This window comes from Lissotriton vulgaris, chromosome 6, assembly GCF_964263255.1.
Source record: "Lissotriton vulgaris chromosome 6, aLisVul1.2, whole genome shotgun sequence".
Taxonomy (NCBI): domain Eukaryota; kingdom Metazoa; phylum Chordata; class Amphibia; order Caudata; family Salamandridae; genus Lissotriton; species Lissotriton vulgaris.
The window spans coordinates 1,894,963,104-1,894,983,750 of record NC_141694.1 but is presented as its reverse complement, the minus strand read 5'-3'; the positions used below and the strand labels follow the sequence as shown (position 1 = coordinate 1,894,983,750).

Genomic DNA, 20,647 nt, shown 5'->3' with positions numbered 1-20,647 from the left:
GAGAGATAAAATAGGATAAACCCCGAGATATACAATCTAACCATTAGTTTGATGTATTTTCATTTAAGTTTTCCCATTTAAAAACCAAAGCGCAGGTGAAAGGAAAGACAGTTAGATATTAATCACTGTCTATGTGGTCAACATGTTTCAGCCTTGGGGATGATTCTCCCTGGCTTTCGTCAGGACCTCTAAAGATGTTTTGCCACTGCAAGAAAATATAGGATAAATACATACAGTGTACATCCTGTTTCAAATCCTCAAGACAAGCATGATGCTTAGTGGTATCTAAAAAGGAATTGAGAAAAATGTGTAAATAGACTCTGCATCATAAGGTTATTGCCCTTGTATTGAATTAAGTTTCAAACAATGTGTGGTAAATAAACCCAATGCTTACCACTACTTGTCCAGGTCTGGATCTCACCTCACGCGAAACCAGCTCGAGTATTGATCAATGAGGCCCCGCACTACAAGGTAATCATAATCATTAGCTCAAACGTCTAATGTTGCTAAATCATTCAGACTATCGCAGCTGTCAAATATAAGCTAGCTATTTTAACTTAAAAAAATTATCCTTCTAAAATTTCAAAACTTAACCTCCATTCAGACAGGAAAGAAACAGCCTGCTATTAGAGAATCTCCGACAAAAGTTGTATTCATCCTCTAGATGACATCAAACTTTTTCCAATCCTTATTTCTTTAATGTCCTTAAAAGTTAGCCACAACTCACAAAAATTTGTATTCCTGTGACTTAATTTCATATTTTACATCCAATTGGGCATATTAACTATCTCTAAGTAGGAAAATTCTTACTAGCAGTTTAGGTCACAGCATCAAAAGAAGAAGAAAGAGAAAAAACGATTTCTTATACAGGACCCTCTTTCAGTTCTAGCGATCACGCTAAGGTGTCAAACAGAACACAACTATTGTTTTTGAGACTCGAAGTGAGAGCGGGCAGACACCAATCATATAGTGACACCAGAGTTCGAAGCAGCAGCAAATCTACTCCCAAATACTTACCTCTCCGTTGGTAGTAGGTACCTGTCGGCGAAGACTCTTGCTGGGGTGAAGTTAATCCGACAGAGAAGCCAACCTGTTTAAATACTGGACCGCACAGGTGTTGAGGCTTTGTCGGACACCACACGCAATATGATGACGTTGTGTGTAAAACTACAAACGGATTCCTATGTTGATGGGAAATGTAGTCTCAGCCATTTGCACTATTCTCAATAACTTCATGTACAGTTTATCTATACACTAGGTAAAACAATCACTCTTATAAAGGCACCCAACATTTATAAAGATTCACAAATTCCACAGTTACGCTGCAAATACAAAAACAAAACGCAAATACCAAAATACTCGAAAAAGTGTCCCGAATGGAACAACGAAATCTCCCAAGCCTGCAGGGATACGTAGTTCTAGACTGTCATGGACCAATTTGTTTAGACGGTCAACCAGGATCGTGCAATGTTTCTGCCTGTCAAAAATAGGAATCGTGTTGTATAAAAAGGGCTAACATTTAATTATAACACTATAGCCTGAAGAATTACAGCCTGTTTTAGAACTACGATAATCCCGCAAGCCTGCTGGGATATGTAGTTCGAACATGTCCAAAGAGCGGGTACTGTGAAAAACTATATTAATCCATTATGTTGAGTGTGTCATGACGAGTTCCATAATGCCCAAACGCATTTTGGTAGTGCATAGATACTCTAGATCGCTTCTATATAAGCAAGTGAGGGCAAATAAGCCAACATCATTCGTAGCCAGTAATATGGTCCCATATTAGTTAGTATGAGGCTCACCATATCGTCTGAAGGTGTACATTAGAGTTTCTTAGATTGAAATTCTTTGATTATACAGGCACAATTCAGATTTGTTCAGCAAGTAAACAACTCCTAAAGTGTAGACACAAAGGGCTCTATATCAACCTGTCCATATAAAGGTGTAGTATTTGATGTACTGTAGCTTTAATGTTTCTAATGTAGAATCTTAAGTATGTAATGGTTGAGGGTTACATGATAACATTCTATTTGGTGTCAGTGAATTTCTTGTTTGCTTGTGCATGGATGGGATCTTTTATGCTCCTAGGATTAATCTTCCTTTTGAGTTATTCCTGCGTCCTGATTCAATCATTGAAGATACTTCAAAAGGCTCTATAGTAAATGTTACTGTGCTCAAGATACTCTATTAGTTCTAAAAATATCCCTACTAGAGCCAGATAGAACATTGTTATTTATGCCAAAGTGACATCCAGGGGATCGCATCATTGAGACCCAGGGTGTCACTGGACAGTCTGAAGACCCATCTCTGTTCACGTTTGAATAGGTAGGAAGTGACGTCTGTAACATGTGGTGGAATAAAAGGTTTTTCTAGCACTATCCACCCAAAGTCTTCAGGCTTGTGCTCTTTCTCAACAAAGTGTTTGGTTGACTTTTTTATTGTTTTCTTGCACCAAAAGGTGCTCTATTGTTCCATCTTGCGGAGTTTGACCTTGCGTGTGGTCATCCCCAGGTAACGATATTCACAAGGAGAGGTAATCAGATAAATAAGATTCTCGCTGTTGCAGTTCGTGAAACCTTTTTGTGTCCATGCTTTTGAACTGTCAATTTCAACTGTTTTAGATGGTTTAGTCTTTTTTGTTGTTTTTTTTAGGTGTTCCCCTCACAGCTGTATCTGGCAGCACTGTCTGCTCTATTCACAGCGGGAATGTAGAGAGGATGGCCGTTCCCCTCACGGCTGGTAAGTGGAAAATTGGCCGTTCCCCTCACAGGTGCAGTCTCTTTGTTCCAGGCGTTCCGTTGTAGTTCCTTAAGATTCTGCCATTGTTGTTGTGCCCGACCAAGGGCTGCCTTGATTTAGCTGCTGCTGACCACGCCCCCACTGCTGGTTGGGCGTCGGCGGGGTTGCAATGGTTTGCAGCAGGTAGGAGTAGCAAATATCAGGTAGCAGGAAGGTAGAAGGTAGAAGAAAATGAGTAGCGTGCGGTGATCTTCCTTCCTTCCGCTTCTCAGTCCAGGTTCAATCCGGGCTCTCCCGAGCTTTCATAAAGTACATGAACAGCTTTTTTAAAATTTTTCTAAATACTTCAGATGAAGATCACTTGTACTACAAACTAACTGACTGAATGGGCTAATGTGTGCAGTACTACACAGAGTGGAGATCCAGGCCCTTATATTTATAAACAGATTTTGCTGCCAAACACCTCAGATCAGGCACACACTCTAATGCTAATCTCCGGAAGGTGTAATTCTTGCAGCACTAGACAAAGGGGAGCTGCAGGGCCTCAGCTGTGGCACTCTCCCCAGCTTCCTCCATGGATTGCCTCACCCATCACACATTGTCACCACCAACCTCAGCGACCATAGGAGCGAGGGGACCAAGCGGGGGCCAAGAAAGTCCCGGCTCACAACTCAGCAGCTTTCGTGTGGCTTTTCCAGCTGTGGCGGCGTTTCTCAGCATTTCTCAGTGCTAATGACCGCACACAGCCTGCTCTGCCTGCTCGCTCCTCGCAGACAAGCTCGGCTGACCTCAAAACGTGGACTTGACGATCAAGGGCAAAAAAACCAACAGCACGAGTGTTAACTAACAATTCTGTCAGTCCATGACTCAAACTCTTCATTCATGTCTTGACACTAACTTATTGGTGGGTGGGGATTGCAATCAGGTCATGGATCCCTTTACGGATAGAAAATCTACTGATAGATATATCCCCAACAAAATGCAAAAAACTTTATGAATATGATTTGCTCAAGGGTTTTGGTGGACGCTTGGAGGATATTTCACCCGGACACCTTAGAACACACTTTCCCCCCCACCCATAAATCTTCACCCACAATAGATTATATTTTTTTAAGTCCTCTTCTCCTTCCTAATCTAACTAATGCTAAAATTGGGTCTAATCTTATTTCTGATCATGCCCCATTCTGATTAATTTAGATCTTCCTTCCGAGCCTTCTAAGCCTCGCAGATTGCTTTTTCACAATTATGTACTTAAAGATCTCACTTTTTTGGAGCATTTCAAAGAGTTTTTGTCAGACTTCTTCCTCAGGAATATTGCTCCCGACATCCCTATCCACACTATTTGGGATGCCTTTAAGGCTACAGCCAGAGGTTTCATTATTGATTATGTTGCTGCTAAAAAGAAACAATGTATCAGAGACTCAGATTCCTTCTTAGCCTCCATTAAGCAACTGGAGCATGCCTATTTTTCGTCTAACACTGAGGATACATTTAAGAAACTTTTCCAAGCGAAATTGTGTATTAATAGAAAATCGACGGAAGATGCTTCTGGAGTCCTACTTAAAGTTATAGGACCATATCCCGAGGGACCGCTTGCAGGGCTTTCCTAAGATCTCTTTGCGCCTTTGAACACTCAACGTTGAACCATCTGGTAGAACCCGCTTACTAATTGTCCTATTTAAGTTTCAAAAGACTGTATTACCATATCCGAGGGGGAATCAAAGGTTAGGAAAATCACCCTATTTATTATGGTCCTAACAAAACCTGGAGAACTAAAGGTCAAAACAATGCAATCCCCTGAAGAGATTTGTTAGATTTGTTAGATTTTCCCACCCATCCTATACGACGTGCCATTTTGAATTATGCAAATAGCAACCTATTGCTGATGCCTGTTCTAGCACTCAGGAAGTGAATGGATTTGTTCCTCAGGGTTGATTAGTGCTCCATAACTCTTAATGCTAATGTTGGAACATTGGCTAACACCAAAATATATGGTGTTGCTTCTGGGGGTAAGTGTAAATTAGAACGTAAGGGACCAGGAGATCTTTTACCACAGAGTTGACTATTTGGAGTTCCTGTATTTCGAGATCCTTCTACAGAGATATTACCAGCCTTAATTGCTTGATTGTTTCTTGTGCTATGTACTGTCTGATATTGCCTGGTTATTGGCCCTTCTGAGTGATGTTGTATTTCAGTACATTTGTGGATTGGTGTACAGCCCTTGAACAGGAGAAATCAACCTGGCTCGCTATTCCAGGGGCAGGTTCAGAATGCTGTGCCTCACCATCCTTGGCAACACCCCCATCCCTGGCAACACCCCCAGCCACATCTGATCCACCGGCTATAAGGGATACATGAGTATTAGGCAAAGATTTAACCAGACAATTTATCCGTTCCTCAATTTCAGTTTGGTTTTTTAAAGTAGGGTCTAAGTTAGCTAAAATCACATGTTCTCATTTTTTAATATAAAGTCTTCCAACTCTCAAGTGGCTGGAGATTTCGTATGTACTGCATCATCCGGTGCTTGTCCTTGGTAGGCCCCTTGGTTGCAATCTATCTCAACATGTTTACTCCTAATACCCAGAGGTTTAGAAAAAGAGAGGGCATGCTTGTTTGGCTTTTTTTGTTAGTTTGATGCGTGCCCCTTCCTTTTTTTGGGGGAGGTGAAATACTGTTCCCATGATTGCTTTTCTCTTTTTGTCCTCATGTGACCACATTTTGCCCAAATGGAATGTCACATTTTTCCCCTTCACCCAGACCATATTGATTATCAAAACCCTCTGCCCTCTGCTTGTTGTGTAGCAAGTTAGATTGTGACAAATGGGTTACAGGGGATACAGGGGGACAGATGAAGCCCATATCACGGGACTGTGCGTTGTGAGAAATTTTGTGGGCCCAGGGACAATATGCGTAAGGTCGACTGAATTTCATGTATAAGAGCCGATTTGGCCCTTAACAGGAAGGCATCCAGTGTCCCCACTACCCCTTGTCCATGTTTGGATCTGTTCATCCTGTAAGCCTAAACAGCCTTGTCAACACAGTGTAGTACAATATCAAATTTGGACAAAGGAAGGTCGATTTCACAATACCTTATTGAAGAATATTAGATCCAGATGTTATTAAGGGACCCTGCCCTGCCTCGTCTGGACACAGACGGGCCGCCCTTGGCCCGCTGCGGGAGGACTGTGTAGGTTTAATCGCGCCTTCGGGCGCGGGACGCAGTGTCAGGGGCGGGCGTCTTCTCAGGGCGGCTGGGAGGTGTAATTCCTCTTTCCAAAACAAAGAATGGATGGCGGTCTGTGCACTACAGAGGTGCCATCTTAGTGTATGCACTTCTATTCCCACTCCCTACTCTATGTCAAGAAATTGGAAAAAAGTGGAAAAAATATACACCAATGATGCAGAGAACTAAATTTGCATATAAAGAAGTGAACCAGAACCACTCTTGAATATTTTCTTATCCCATCATTGCACATGTATAAGTGTGCCCAGTGTCATCATCTGGGTATTACCAAACAACATCCCTCTATTTTTCCTTAGAGCATTAGGAAAAAACAGAAGGTATAGTTGTATCCACTTGTGGGTGCTCACAAGAGGAAGGTGCAGACAGGGAAAGGATTCCAAAGTTTTTTTCAAAAGTTTTTCAGTGAAGAACAGCAGTGCATATAGTGAAACAACGGAGAGATAAAATAGGATAAACCCTGAGATACACAATCTAACCATTAGTTTGATGTATACTCATTTAAGTTTTCCCATTTAAAAACCAAAGTGCAGGTGAAAGGAAAGACAGTTAGATATTAATCACTGTCTATGTGGTCAATATGTTTCAGCCTTGGGGATGATTCTCCCTGGCTTTCGTCAGGACCTCTAAAGATGTTTTGCCACTGCAAGAAAATATAGGATAAATACATACAGTGTATATCCTGTTTCAAATCCTCAAGACACGCATGATGCTTGGTGGTATCAAAAAAAGGAATTGCGAAAAATGTATAAATAGACTCTGTATCATAAGGTTATCGCCAATGTATTAAATTAAGTTTTAAACAATATGTCAAGTCAAGTCAAGTCAGAAAATTTATATAGCGCACTACATACCCAGAGGGTCTCAAGGCGCTTGAGGAAGGGTGGGGAATTAATTGTCGAAGATCCAGGTTTTAAGTTGCTTTCTGAAGGCTGGGTGGTTTTGAGTGAGGTGGAGGTGAATGGGGAGGGAGTTCCATGTTTTAGCCGCTAGGTAGGAGAAGGATCTTCCTCCCATAGTGGATTTGTTGATGCGTGGAACCGTGGCGAAGGCTTGGTTGGAGGAACGTAGCTGGCGGGAAGGGGAGTAGAAGAATAATCGCGTGTTGAGGCATTCTGGTCCAAGTTCGTAGAGTGCTTTGTGTGCGTGGGTGAGGAGGCGGAACGTTATCCTCTTATTAACAGGGAGCCAGTGGAGGTCTTTTAGGTGACCTGAAATGTGGTCTTCACGCGGGATGTCTAGTATGAGTCTGGCTGATGCGTTTTGGATGCGTTGGAGTTTTCTCTGAAGTTTAGCGGTGGTACCGGCGTATAGGGTGTTTCCGTAGTCCAGGCGGCTTGTAACTAGTGCATGGGTGACCGTTTTTCTAGTTTCGGTGGGGATCCAGCGAAATGTTTTTTTGAGCATGCGGAGGATGTTGAAGCAAGATGATGAAACTGCGTTGACTTGTCTGGTCATCGAGAGAGAGGAGTCAAGGATGATGCCTAGGTTCCGTGCGTGATCCGTTGGAGTGGGTGCTTTTCCTAGGGCCGCTGGCCACCAGGAGTCGTCCCAGGCGGAGGGGGAAGTACCTAAGATGAGGACTTCTGTTTTATCTGAGTTAAGTTTAAGACGGCTGTGTTTCATCCACTCGGCTACTTCTTTCATTCCTTCATGTAGGTTGGTTTTAGCGGTGTCTGGATCTTTGGTGAGGGAGAGGATCAGCTGAGTGTCATCAGCGTAGGAGATGATGTTGAGGTTGTGTTGACGTGCGATGTCCGCGAGAGGGCTCATGTATACGTTGAAGAGGGTGGGGCGGAGTGAAGAGCCTTGTGGCACGCCGCAGATGACTTTGGTGGACTCCGACTTGAACGGTGGGAGGCGGACTCTCTGAGTTCTTCCAGCGAGGAACGAGGTGATCCAGTCCAGAGATTTTCCTTGTATTCCAACGTTGTTGAGGCGTTGTATGAGGGTGCTGTGGCAGACTGTGTCGAAGGCTGCGGAGAGGTCAAGGAGGATGAGGGCGACTGTGTCTCCATTGTCCAGTAGTGTTCGAATGTCATCTGTTGCTGCGATGAGGGCGGTCTCCGTGCTGTGTTTGGCTCGGAAGCCGGATTGTGATGGATCGAGGGATTTGTTGGCTTCGAGGAAGGCGGCGAGCTGGTTGTTGACAGCTTTCTCGATGACTTTGGCCGGGAATGGTAGGAGCGAAATGGGGCGGTAGTTTTTGAGTACGGTGGGATCAGCTGTGGGTTTTTTCAGGAGGGCGCTGAGTTCGGCATGTTTCCAGCTTTCCGGGAAGGTGGCGGAGTTGAGGGAGCAGTTGATGACGTCTCGGAGGTGTGGTGCTATGATGGAAGATGTGGTGAGGACATGGGTCTGTGGGGGATCCTGAGTGGATGGAGTTCATCAGTCGAATGGTGTCCTCAGTGGAGATAGGGTTCCAGTCATTAAGGATGTTCAAGGGGGGTGAAGGTGCGGCGGAAGGTTGGGTGTGTTGGTCTTCGGGATGGTTGTCGAAACTGTTGTGGATGTCTGCAATTTTGTCGTGGAAGAACGAAGCTAGGGAGTCGCAAAGAGTTTGAGAGGGAGTGATGTCGTTGGAGTTGGCAGTGGGGTTGGTAAATACTTTGACGATGTTGAATAGTTCCTTGCTGTTGTGGGCGTTGTTGTCAAGTCGGTCTTTGAATGCCGCTTTCTTGGCGGTTCGGATCAATTGGTGGTGTAGGCGGGTGGCATTTTTGAAGGCGTCCTTGGTGCTGGTGTTTGGGTCTTTTTTCCAGGCCTTCTCAAGGGAACGACAGAGTTTCTTGGATTTCTTAAGCTCATCGTTGAACCAGGGGGCCTTTTTGCTGCCTAGTTTGGATTGACGTTTTTTCAGAGGTGCTAGGTTGTCTGCGCTGTTGGTTAGCCATTGAGTGAGGTTAATGGCTGCTTGATTGGCGTTCGATGAGTGGGTCGGGGGGTTTTGAAGAAGCGATGAGGAGATCTGGTCGATGGTGATTTTATTCCAGTTTCTTTGTAGAGTGGGATGAGGGTGATTGTGGGTTGTGGTCTTATTGTAGACAAAGTGAACGCATCTGTGGTCCGTCCAATGGAGAACTGAAGTGTGATTGAAGGAGATGTGTTTGCTGGAGGTGAAGATAGGGTCGAGTGTGTGTCCTGCGTTGTGGGTGGGGGTGTTAACTAGTTGTTTGAGTCCGTGGTTGGCGAGGTTGTCCATAAGGGTGATGGTGTTGCTGTTGTTGCTCTTGTCCAGGTGAAAATTGAAGTCTCCCAGTAGAATGTAGTCCTCGGAGGGGAGGGCGTGTGGAGTGATGAAGTCAGTGATGTCTTCACTGAATTGTGCACGGGGGCCTGATGGCCTGTAGAGGAGTGTGCCTCTGAGTGTGGTCTTGGGGTCTGTGTGGATCTGGAAGTGAAGGTGTTCGGCGTTAGCGAGGTTGTCGTCGGAGCTGGTTGAGATGCGGATGGAATTCTTATGGACGATAGCCATGCCTCCTCCTGTTTGCTTGATGCGGTCTTTACGGATGATCTTGTAGCCTTCCGGGATGGCGATGGTGATGTCCGGAGCTGAAGAGGCGTTCATCCAGGTTTCTGTTAAGAAGGCGACGTCCGGAGAGATGGTGTCTAGTAGATTCCAAAGGTCGATGGCGTGACTGTGGACTGAGCGGGTGTTGAGCAGGATGCATTGTAGGTGGTTGGTGTCGGATCTCTGTTTGGTGTTAGTGGATGGGGAGTTGGTCTTGGTGCTGTCATACTTGCAGGAGTTGCATGTGAAGGGTCCATGGGTGTGTCCAGGAGCGGCTTGGGCGCAGTTGGGGAGTCGGCCGGGGTTTAGGGCTAAGAGGGTGGAGGCGTCGTAAGTAATGAGGGTGGGGTGGGTGGTACGGGGGCCAGGGGGTATGGCGCTGGGCGCGGTCCAGGCGCGGACAGGCGTAGACGGGCTTACCTTTGGCGCACCCGTAGCGCGTGGACGCTGCGCGTGGGTTCATCTTTCTTAAATGGATAGTGGGGGGGCGGAGCGTGGGAGGGTCAGCTGGGAGGCGGTAGCGGGGAGGCGGGCCAGGGGAAAGCACAACAACAAAATGGTGGGAGGGATTCAAAGCGAAACCCAGCGCAATGCCCTCAATGAAGGAGGGCTTCCCAAAAATCACTAATTGTCTAGGTCTGGATCTCACCTCACTCGAAACCAGCTCGAGTATGGATCAATGAGGCCCCGCACTACAAGGTAATCATAATTATTAGCTCAAACAGTCTAATGTTGCTAAATCATTCAGACTATCGCAGCTGTGAAATATAAGCTAGCTATGTTAACTTAAAAAAATTATCCTTCAAAAAACTCAAAACTTAACCTCCATTCAGACAGGAAAGAAACAGCCTGCTATTAGAGAATCTCCGACAAAAGATGTATTAATCCTCTAGATGACATCAAACTTTTTCCAAACTTTATTTCTTTAATGTCCTTAAAAGTTAGCCACAACTCACAAAAATTTGTATGCCCTTAACTTAATTTCATATTTTACGTCCAATTGGGCATATTAACTATCTCTAAGTAGGAAAATTCTTACTAGCAGTTTAGGTCACAGCATCAAAAGAAGAATAAAGAGAAAAAACGATTTCTTAAACAGGACCCTCTTTCAGTTCTAGCGATCACGCTAAGGTGTCAAACAGAACACAACTATTGTTTCTGAGACTCGAAGTGAGAGCGGGCAGACACCAATCATATAGTGACACCAGAATTGCGATTCTCCTATTACCATGACTAGAGAATCTGGATTTCATTAAAGACACGGAGGCTCACATTATGCATACAACTTTTAATTGCGTCTCCAAGCAGCCGCATACATCACAATTAAAAGGTTCCATAAAGAACATTCAAAACAAATAAAGGGCATGAGCCAACAAGAGACTGCCTCTTTTAAATGTGGAGATAGTACAGAAAAGTCCATGAATGAAACAATAAATTCAAATATTCGAGAAACTTTCAGAAGAGATCAACTTGGTAAAATCCGAAGAAGCCAAAAGATGGAAGCATCCAAACATCTTAGATTAGGAAGGAACATCTGCAAAGAAGGAAAAAAGGGGGGTAAATTGGAGAAATCCAAACCTAAACATTAAAAAGAATACCAATGCAATAGTTAGATGTACCAATGCAACAATTTAGAAAGGTAATACATAGCTGTAAACGCATCAAAAGCAATACATAACTGTAAACGCATCCCAGGGAGGGATGGGTGGGATAATGTGAGCCTCCGTGTCTTTAATGAAATCCAGATTCTCTAGTCATGGTAATAGGAGAATCGCAATTTCATTACAAGAACGGAGGCTACATTATGCATGTTGGTAGCCTTGTAATACAACATCAGACATATGTTCTATTGGTTTACAGTAATGTCGAGCAAACGTGCTAGCATTCGACCAGTCAGCAGCTTTAAGAATATCATCAAGCTTACCCCCAGACCAGAGGGATTTGCTGGCCATAGCACCCCTAAGGGAGTGAGCCTGAAACTTACGTAAATCAACACCTGCTAGGTTCATAGCTGTTTTGACCCATCTAGCAATGGAAGTAGAGGAAATAGCTTTATGAGGTCTAACAAAGGAAATAAGTAATTGACTGACATCAGAAGGTCGAAGAAGAGACATTCTGCGGTCATACTCCTTTAAACAATCAACAACACAAAGTTTCGGACAGGAGTCAAAACGTGGATAGAATATAGAATCAGACATAGTCTTAGTTCTTCTATGAATTTCAAACTTAACACCAAACATGTTGTAGGACCTAAAGGAAATGTCTAAAGCTTTAATATCAGAGACTCTTCTACATGAAAAAAGGCAAAGAAGACTAGCAAGTTTTTTATAGAGAGGAGTTTCCTGTTAAGGAATGTGTTATCAGGCCAGTTGGTAAAGAGGTCTAAAATCAAATTAACATCCCAAAGAGAATCATACTTAGGTTTAGGAGGTCTTCTTAGACGGATGCTCTTCATAATTCTACAAATGATAACATTTTTACCTACCGTTTTACCATTCACGAGGATATGACCAGCGGAAATAGCGGATCTATAACAATTGATGGTTCTGTAACTAAGACCCCTATCAAATTGTTCACAGAGAAAATTAACTATGTCGACAATAGGTGCTTCAAGGGAATCCAGGTTCCTTTCCAAGCACCAACGAACCCAAGTTCTCCAGATGTTGTTATATCTGTAGTGGGTGCCTGGTGACCATGATTCTGAGAGGAGAGTTGAAGCTGTAGACGAAAGTCCTGAGACTTCATTAGATCTCCTGACACTCTCCAAACAAGAAGGTTCAAACTCCCTGTTTGTATTAGAGGATGAATTTCGCCATCTACGTTTGTTAGGAGATGATCTAGGCAAGGGATTAGAAAGGGAGTGTCGTAAGCCAGTTCCAGAGCTGTTGGGAACCAAGCTTGAGAGGGCCAGAAGGGAGTCACTAGAACAAGGGAGCATTGATCGATTCTCACTTTCTGCAGGACTCTCTGAATCATGGCAAAGGGGGGAAAGGCGTAAGCCTTCAGATTCTTCCATGGTTGAAGGAAGGCGTTCACTGCTAGAGCGCCGGGATCGGGCATCCAACTGAAGTATTTTTTCAGTTGAAACGTTAGTCTGCTTGCGAAAAGGTCTATTTCCAAGGGTCCCCAAACCATATTCAGACGGTTGAAGATGGAAATGTTGAGTTTCCAATCGCTGTGATCTTTGAGGAATCTGGAGTTCCAGTCTGCAGAGATGTTCGCTCTCCCTGGAAGGTATTCTGCTTTTAGAGCAATTTTGTGTTCTAAGCAGAACATCCAAAGTTTCTTGGCCAGGTTCGAAAGGTCCGCAGATTTGGTGCCACCTAGGCGGTTTATATAAGCTACAGCAGACATGTTGTCCATCTTTAAAATGACCGATCTTCCTTGCAGTGAGTGTTTGAAACTCATCAAAGCGTAAAGACCAGCTGTAAGTTCTAAATAATTTATATGTTGGGAAGACTCCTCTAGGGACCATGTTCCACGTTAAAGACCTTGCGCATATTTTGTTGGGCTCTGTCCAAGGCCGTAAAAGTAGAGACATATTTGCCAAGAGTTTTAATGAGATCTTCACCAAAAAGTAAGCCTTTGGGATTTTGAGAAGTCTCCTTGTCGGCCATGTCTGAAAGTTTTGGGTTTATTTTGGTTAGGACGACTCTGCGTCTTTCTGCGTTCAAGCTGGCATTAGCGTTTCCTAGGAGAATTAAAGCTCTCTGACTCCAGCCTCTGATTAAGTCAACATTAAGGGGAGTATCATTGAGATGGCTCTCCTCAGCGGCGTCAATAATTCTAGCCAAAGGGCCTAGAACGTCCAGGACACGGTCTTGACAACCCTTAAGGGACCTCTCCATACCTTTGCGAGGGTCACGTCCAAGCTTAAAAAGGAATTTTATCAATTCAGGGTCCAAATTAGGAGTTTGGCAGACTTTTTCGTCAATAGAAGGTCTTGAACATTCAGCTCGTAGAATGTTACGAGTGTTGGGTTCAAGGGGAAATCTCAACCATTTATCAATGAATTTGGCCACGTGTTGATGAGGCCACCATTCCGAACTCCTAGGATGTTTAAGATTAAGGGGAGAGAACATTTCTTCCCCGAGGGGATCAAGAATAGTATCTTTTGAACCAGAGGAAGATTCTGGAGGGTTAAAAAGGTCTTCATCATAGTCATCATTTAGATCAAGGACATATTCGTCGGGTGTGTCTGAGGAATTGTCGTCTCTGAGATCATTATCAAGTATGTGATCATGAGCACTTGGATATTGTGTGCCGCTAAGGACACCAGGATATTTTGTGCCGCGAGGGGCACCATAATAGGTTGTGCCGCGATGGACACCATGATGAGTTGTGCCGCGAAGGACACCAAGAGGTTTTGAGGTGCGGGGACCTCCCAGATAAAGCGAGGTGCTAGGACCTCCAGCAGCGCTCTTAGAGGCAAATCCTTCAATGTTTTTAACTTTTCTTATTTTTTTGCCTCTTAGATTATCAATTTCAATTGAATGACTTTCATAATAATCGTCCTCGTCAGGAGAAATAGATCTCTTTGAAGACATCACCCTTTTTAAAGAACCACGTATGGAGGACTGCACTTCCTGATCTAAAACAGTTTTAAAATGTTCACCCACAACATTGGGAGTAGGGGCAGAAGCAACTTCAGACTCCGATTCAGACATTAGTTATTAAGAAGTAATGTAGTAGTAGGTTTAGTTTAGGATATTAGGTCTTATTCTGACGTTTTTTTTTTTTTTTTGGGTAAGAGGCGGAGTTTCGCTGATGGTAGTTGTAAAATAAATATTAAGCTTTTGTCACGTTTAGTAATTGTAAAAAGCGGGTAATTGTTAGTGTAAATCGTCCTAACGAGGTACAGCCAGTCGCGAAGGTCGAGTAACGAACTCGGAACGGCTCGCGATCAGCTGCGCCCTTGGTAACCATAGGAACCGGCATTGCGTGCCGGTGACATCAACAATGTCCGTATCTAGGTAGAGGAAAGCACCCAGGCAACGCGCCTGCGTGGCGTCGTTGTTGCCGAGGGCCTTTCCTCTGCTAGCAGCAATGCCTTGAGCTCCGTAGCGCGATACTCACTCGCGTCTCGAGCGCGACGTGTTATTGAAGACAAACCGACGTGTATTGAAGGCAAACCATGCCATAAAACGCTATCAAGCCGGTCTCCAAGAGCGAGATATCGAAGGAGAAGGCAAGTGGCAAATCAAAATGTTAAAACGTTTAACGATGAAGAAATGCAGCAAATACTTACGTTGCCTGAAATAAAAAACCCATTAGGAAAAGAGGAATACACACACACATACAAGTGGGGTATAATCATGAAAGCAAGTAAATCAGGTCAGAAGGACCAAAGGGAAAGAAAGAGGGGATTTCCATAAATTGGAAATCGGTGTGGTAATAGGAAAGAGAGGGAAAACAATAGCCCTATAACTTTGAAATCAAATCCAGAAAATAATATTAATAATAGTATAAGAACAATAACAATAAATAATGAGATAAGGTAACAGGTAAAGGGAACTTATCTGCTCAGAGCCGCATTTAAAAGAGGCAGTCTCTTGTTGGCTCATGCCCTTTATTTGTTTTGAATGTTCTTTATGGAACCTTTTAATTGTGATGTATGCGGCTGCTTGGAGACGCAATTAAAAGTTGTATGCATAATGTAGCCTCCGTTCTTGTAATGAAATTCGAAGCAGCAGCACATCTACTCCCAAAAACGTACCTCTCCGTCGGTAGTAGGTACCTCTCGGCGAAGACTCTTGCTGGGGTGAAGTTAATCCGACAGAGAAGCCAACCTGTTTAAATACTGGACCGCACAGGTGTTGAGGCTTTGTCGGACACCGCACACAATATGATGGCGTTGTGTGTAAAACTACAAACGGTTTCCTAGGCTGAAGGGAAATGTAGTCTCAGCCATTTCTGCTATTCTCAATAACTTTATGTACAGTTTATCTATACACTAGGTAAAACAATCACTCTTATAAAGGCACCCAACATTTATAAAGATTCACAAATTCCACAGTTACGCTGCAAATACAAAAACAATACGCAAATACCAAAATACTCGAAAAAGTGGCCCGAATGGCACTACGAAATCTCCCAAGCCTCTCTGGGATACTTAGTTCTAGACTGTCATGGACCAATTTGTTGCCTTCGGGCCTTCGGGTGATACCTGCGCTATATAAGCCGCAATACATTTACATTTAGACGGTCAACCAGGATCATACAATGTTTCTGCCTGTCAAAAATAGGAATCGTGATGTATAAAAAGGGCTAACATTTAATTACAACACGATACCCTAAAGAATTACAGCCTGTTATAGAACTACGATAATCCTGCAAGCCTGCTGGGATATATAGTTCGAACATGTCCAAAGAGCGGGTACTGTGAAAAACTATATTAATCCATTATGTTGAGTGTGTCATGATGAGTTCCATAATGCCCAAACGCATTTTGGTAGTGCATAGATACTCTAGATCGCTTCTATATAAGCAAGTGAGGGCAAATAAGCCAACATCCTTCGTAGCCAGTATTATGGTCCCATGTTAGTTAGTATGAGGCTCACCATATCGTCTGAAGGTATACAATAGAGTTTCTTAGATTGAAATTCTTTGATTATACAGGCACAATTCAGATTTGTTCAGCAAGTAAACAACTCCTAAAGTGTAGACACAAAGGGCTCTATATCAACCTGTCTATATAAAGGTGTAGTATTTGCTGTACTGTAGCTTTAATGTTTCTAATGTAGAATCTTAAGTATGTAATGGTTGAGGGTTACATGATAACATTCTATTTGGTGTCAGTGAATTTCTTGTTTGCTTGTGCATGGATGGGATCAATTCAATTCAATTCAATTCAATAATAACTTTATTCGGTAGTTTTAAGAAAAACACCATAAAAGTTCACAATGAGTAAAATGCAAGTATTACAAAATATAAAATCATTAAAAAATACGTTTGTTAAAAAGTAATTAAAACGAGCAGCAACATCTCAGTTTATGTAAGCTTTTCAGTTTTAAATTTAACCTACTGTTTTCCTGTTAGCTAGCTTTCTTTCAGTTGTGCAAGGCAGCGGTATAGTTTATGCTCAGAGATTTGTACGATGACGTATACAAAACTTGAGAAAAAGTGCAATTGCCTTGGCATAATTTTCGTTTTCAAGGTACTGAAGTGCCAGGTATGCAGGACGACACTGCCGTAGGCCCCAGAATTTCAGGATGGGCAATATCCAACGTTTACGGGGTTCAGTAAAAAACTTACAAAATAACAGTGTGTGGATAGTTGTTTGTGGGGACTGCAGATCACAGGGGCACATAGAAAATGTAGATAACCAGACATTTTGTTTTGGAAATGCAACCATTAAATGAAAGAGATCAAATCTGAAACGGGTAAGCAGCATTTTTTCATATTGTGTTAGTTTGAAGTTCAAATAGGGTTCTGCATTAAACACAGTCTGCGCTAGTAATGAGTGTTGGACAGATGGTTTGTGGATCTCCGATAGTAATCGTACCTGACCCAGATAAAGAAGACATTCCCTTTTTAAGTTCTTTTTTGGGATTTCTTTTATCAATAGTGGATGATCAAAATACTTCCTGTAACCTAAATCTGTTAGTAGCGCTTTGACATAGGACAGCCATTTGATTTTCTTACATTGATCCAGTTTTAGGATGTCTTGCATGATCGCCCTAGTCAATTGACACTGCTCAGTAACCCATATTCTACGCCACAGCATTATTGGCTGTAGTTTTATAATGTCAGTGACGTAGTCAATGCCAAGCTCTGTGTGGCAGGCAAAAGTGGAACAACTTTTTGGTACCGCCAGCAGATATCTCAAAAAAGAGTTCTCAATTTTTTGTATTGAGTCCACATTTGCAAAACCCCATATCCCCGCCCCGTATGTTGCCGTACTTATGCATTTTGAGTTATAAATTTGTAACAGTTCTTTGGGTGGTCGCTGCCCCAGTCTTTGTGAGAAGCTTTTTAGAGATGATGTCTCTCGAAGAAATGACAGTTTCCTTGCGGTGACAGCTGGATTCCAGTTGAATTTTTCATCAATAACAATCCCTAGGTAGGGATAGGTTGTAGTCCTATCCACATGTTCACCCTGTACATACAGCTTCCTATTTTTTGCGTTTCTTTTCTCCCCTGCATGCATTGTGTAAGTTTTTTTTACGTTTAGCTTCAGATTCAGGCTTGCCATGAAGATGGAGTATCTATTCAAAGCCTGTTGTAGTTCAATTGGCGTTCTTGCTAAAATGACAGCATCATCGGCATATAGGAGCGCTGGTATCTGCCGAAGTGCTATCAAAGGAAGATCTTTGCTGCCTTGGAGCATGGCAGCCTCCAAGCCATTCGTGTAAAGGGTGAATAAAAAGGGGGCCAGTACACACCCCTGCCTGACCCCCTTTTCCACCCTAAAAGTGTCCGTGAGCTCGCCTCTCACCCCGAATCTTACCCTGCCTGTAGTACCTGTGTACAATTCTCGAAGAAAGTCCACTATTGGAGTAGGAGCTCCCATCTTCAAGATGATGCTCCACAGCGTTGAGTGTGCCACGCAATCAAACGCTGCGGAGAGATCTACAAATACCATGTGAAGAGTAGAGCCTTTAGCTTTCACATATTTGCCCGCCAATAGAGACAGATTTAGGGCCTGGTCAACGGTTCCTAGCCCCTCCCGGAAACCATATTGTAGGTCTGAAATGATTCTATGGTCAGTGGCCCATTCCTGGAGACGCTCAAGGAGTATTCTTCCTGCCATCTTTCCTAGCGAGTCCAGGAGGGAGATCGGTCTGTAGCATGATGGACTGTTTCGATCTCCTTTTTTGAATATTGGTACCAACGTCGATGTTCTCCAAGAATCTAGAAGGCCCACTTCAGTAGTGGCATTGAGGACGTTGGTTAATAGGGGAGTCCATAAATCTGGGAGGTGTTTGAAGATATCGACGGGAACGCCGTCCGGTCCAGGGGCTTTGGCTGTTTTTGAGGATTTTAAAGCTTTTTGAACCTCTTCATGAGAGAGCTGAAGATTTATTGGGTAAATGATGTGTACCGTAGGTTCAGGTTGGTCTATGTCTTCTATCTGGTCTTTAGAGAAGACTTTTGTAAAGTGTCTCACCCATTCTTGTTCACTTATTGCTACATCAATAGAGGGGGAATTGTCTTTATCTGTTAGAAATGGGGAACGGACTACTTGCCAGAACATAGTACTGTCTTTTAGTTCTGAGCTTTGGGTAAGGCGGAGCCATAGTTCGGCTTTTAATTCTTTTTTCCTATTATTTAGGGCAACCGTGTACTCCTTTCTGAGTCTACTAATTTTGACTTTGTCCCTATGGTCACTATTCAGGGCTTTCTTTAACGATGAAGATGCTTTTGTGCATGCTGTGTTGAACCAGCCTTTCTTTGTGTTAGGGTTTAATTTATACGTCCTGGTTAGTTCCTTTTGTATACTTTTTAGGATTACCAGGAAGCTCTTTATAACTTCCCTTGGTTGTGTAGTGGGGTCCAGGCAGTTTATAATGTCAACTTGATTGTATGTGACTATTTTTCTGGTTGTTGTTTCCTTATCAATACTACCCCACTTCAGTGTATAGCCGTTCAAGGAGCCTAATGCTAGCTCACGTTGGTTTAAGGCGGTCATGGTATCATATAGTTTATTTATTTTTATTTCGGCAAGACCCATAGCTATTGGAAAATGGTCACTCAAAGGATTTTTAAGGACCTCAAATTCTTCTATGGCACGTCCTGCGGATGTTGTGATTAGTATAAAGTCTATAAGGCTTGTTAGACCTCTTCCATTAAATGTGGGCTGGAAAGAGACAGGTGGAGTTTTTATTTCATTAGCGAAGCTGAGATCTAATTCAGCCATGAGTTCAGTCATTATTTCCCCCACATTGGAGTGCGTGAAATGCGTGAGATTTACGTCAGCCTCGTTACTGATCCCACATTTATTGTTATTGCTGTTAGTACATAGGTGAAGATTGAAATCTCCTCCCCAGATTACCGTGAATGTCTGTTTAATATATTTTGTACGTTGTTCTTGTAGAATTGCCGAAATCTCTGGGAGAAGAGAAATCATATCTACCTCAGATAGATTATTATAGAAATTGACAATTAGATAAAGTCTTTGTTTAGTGACCTTTATTACTATGATCTGAAAGTTCACATCGAGTCTTAGGGGGAGTACCTCGTCCAGAGGAAGGGTGTTTGTAATATAAGTAACCAAACCTCCACTGTTTCTGCCAGAAATTGATTTCTTTGCAGGTGACCAATAAGTTTTAAAGCCCACCATGTGTATTGGAGTTATAGCCCAAGTTTCCTGAAGGCAGATACAACCGCTCAAATTGATCTGTCTCAGGAAATCAGGGTTTGTCTTTTTTGCGGAAAGGCCTGCAATATTCCAAAATATGAGATGGATCTGCACGGTATTTGGTGTGGGGTCAGGAGGATTGCTTATATCAGATGTCAGATCTACAGCCTCCTGGGTAGCGGAGGCCAGTAGCTCCGTTACCAAAGCATCTATCTTATGATGTTTTGTTATTGGACAGTTAGCTATATCTGGAGTTAAAGTAGACTGGGTTGGCTTTTTTCCAGGGATAATACATGTTATAGATGGTAGAGTCATCTCTGTATTAGAGGGTTGTGAGTGTTCTCTGTTCGAATGTGAGTCGGGGAGTCAGTCGTTAATATCTAGCCCAGAGAGAGCATTAAACCTGTTGTAGGTCGGAATATTATAAGGAGTGGCTAGCGGTAAGGCCGCCTGCCTCCATCGGCTGTCTCCATTCTCTCGATAAGAGATTTCAGAGAGATAGGGATGAATAGCGGGAGGTATGAGTGTTTGACTCTGGTGCCACTGTACCGAACCTGTTGGATAAAGAAATTTAGGATTCTTGAATGGAGTGGAAAGAAAAGAATCGGAAGGAAAGGGCTCTTTTGGGAACACATTCATAGGGTTAGGGAAGATGTTATTGTTTGTATTTAGTAAGTGCCTGTAGAAGTAGCCCAATGGGAGAAGAGTTGTATTAAATTCCCATGTAGATGGTGGGGGAGCTTTGGCTAGTGTCTTTTCGGCCCACTGAGGATTTCTAAAAGTGATCGCTACACAGTCCCCCTCGAATTTTTTCCGTAGGGGGCCTATCCAGCCTACTCTTTGAGTGTGGGAG

At 43.1% G+C, this 20,647-nt stretch overlaps 1 protein-coding gene across 1 annotated transcript in view; it reads left to right on the top strand.

Annotated features, from left to right (window-relative positions):
- The window catches only part of LOC147709813 (NACHT, LRR and PYD domains-containing protein 3-like), a 453,703-nt gene that overhangs the window by 90,299 nt on the left and 342,757 nt on the right, over positions 1-20,647 (top strand). Inside the window, exon 3 of the mRNA XM_086926111.1 lies at positions 14,360-14,367. Coding sequence (XP_086782237.1) covers positions 14,360-14,367 — 8 coding nt within the window. The remainder of the gene's footprint in view (positions 1-14,359; positions 14,368-20,647) is intronic.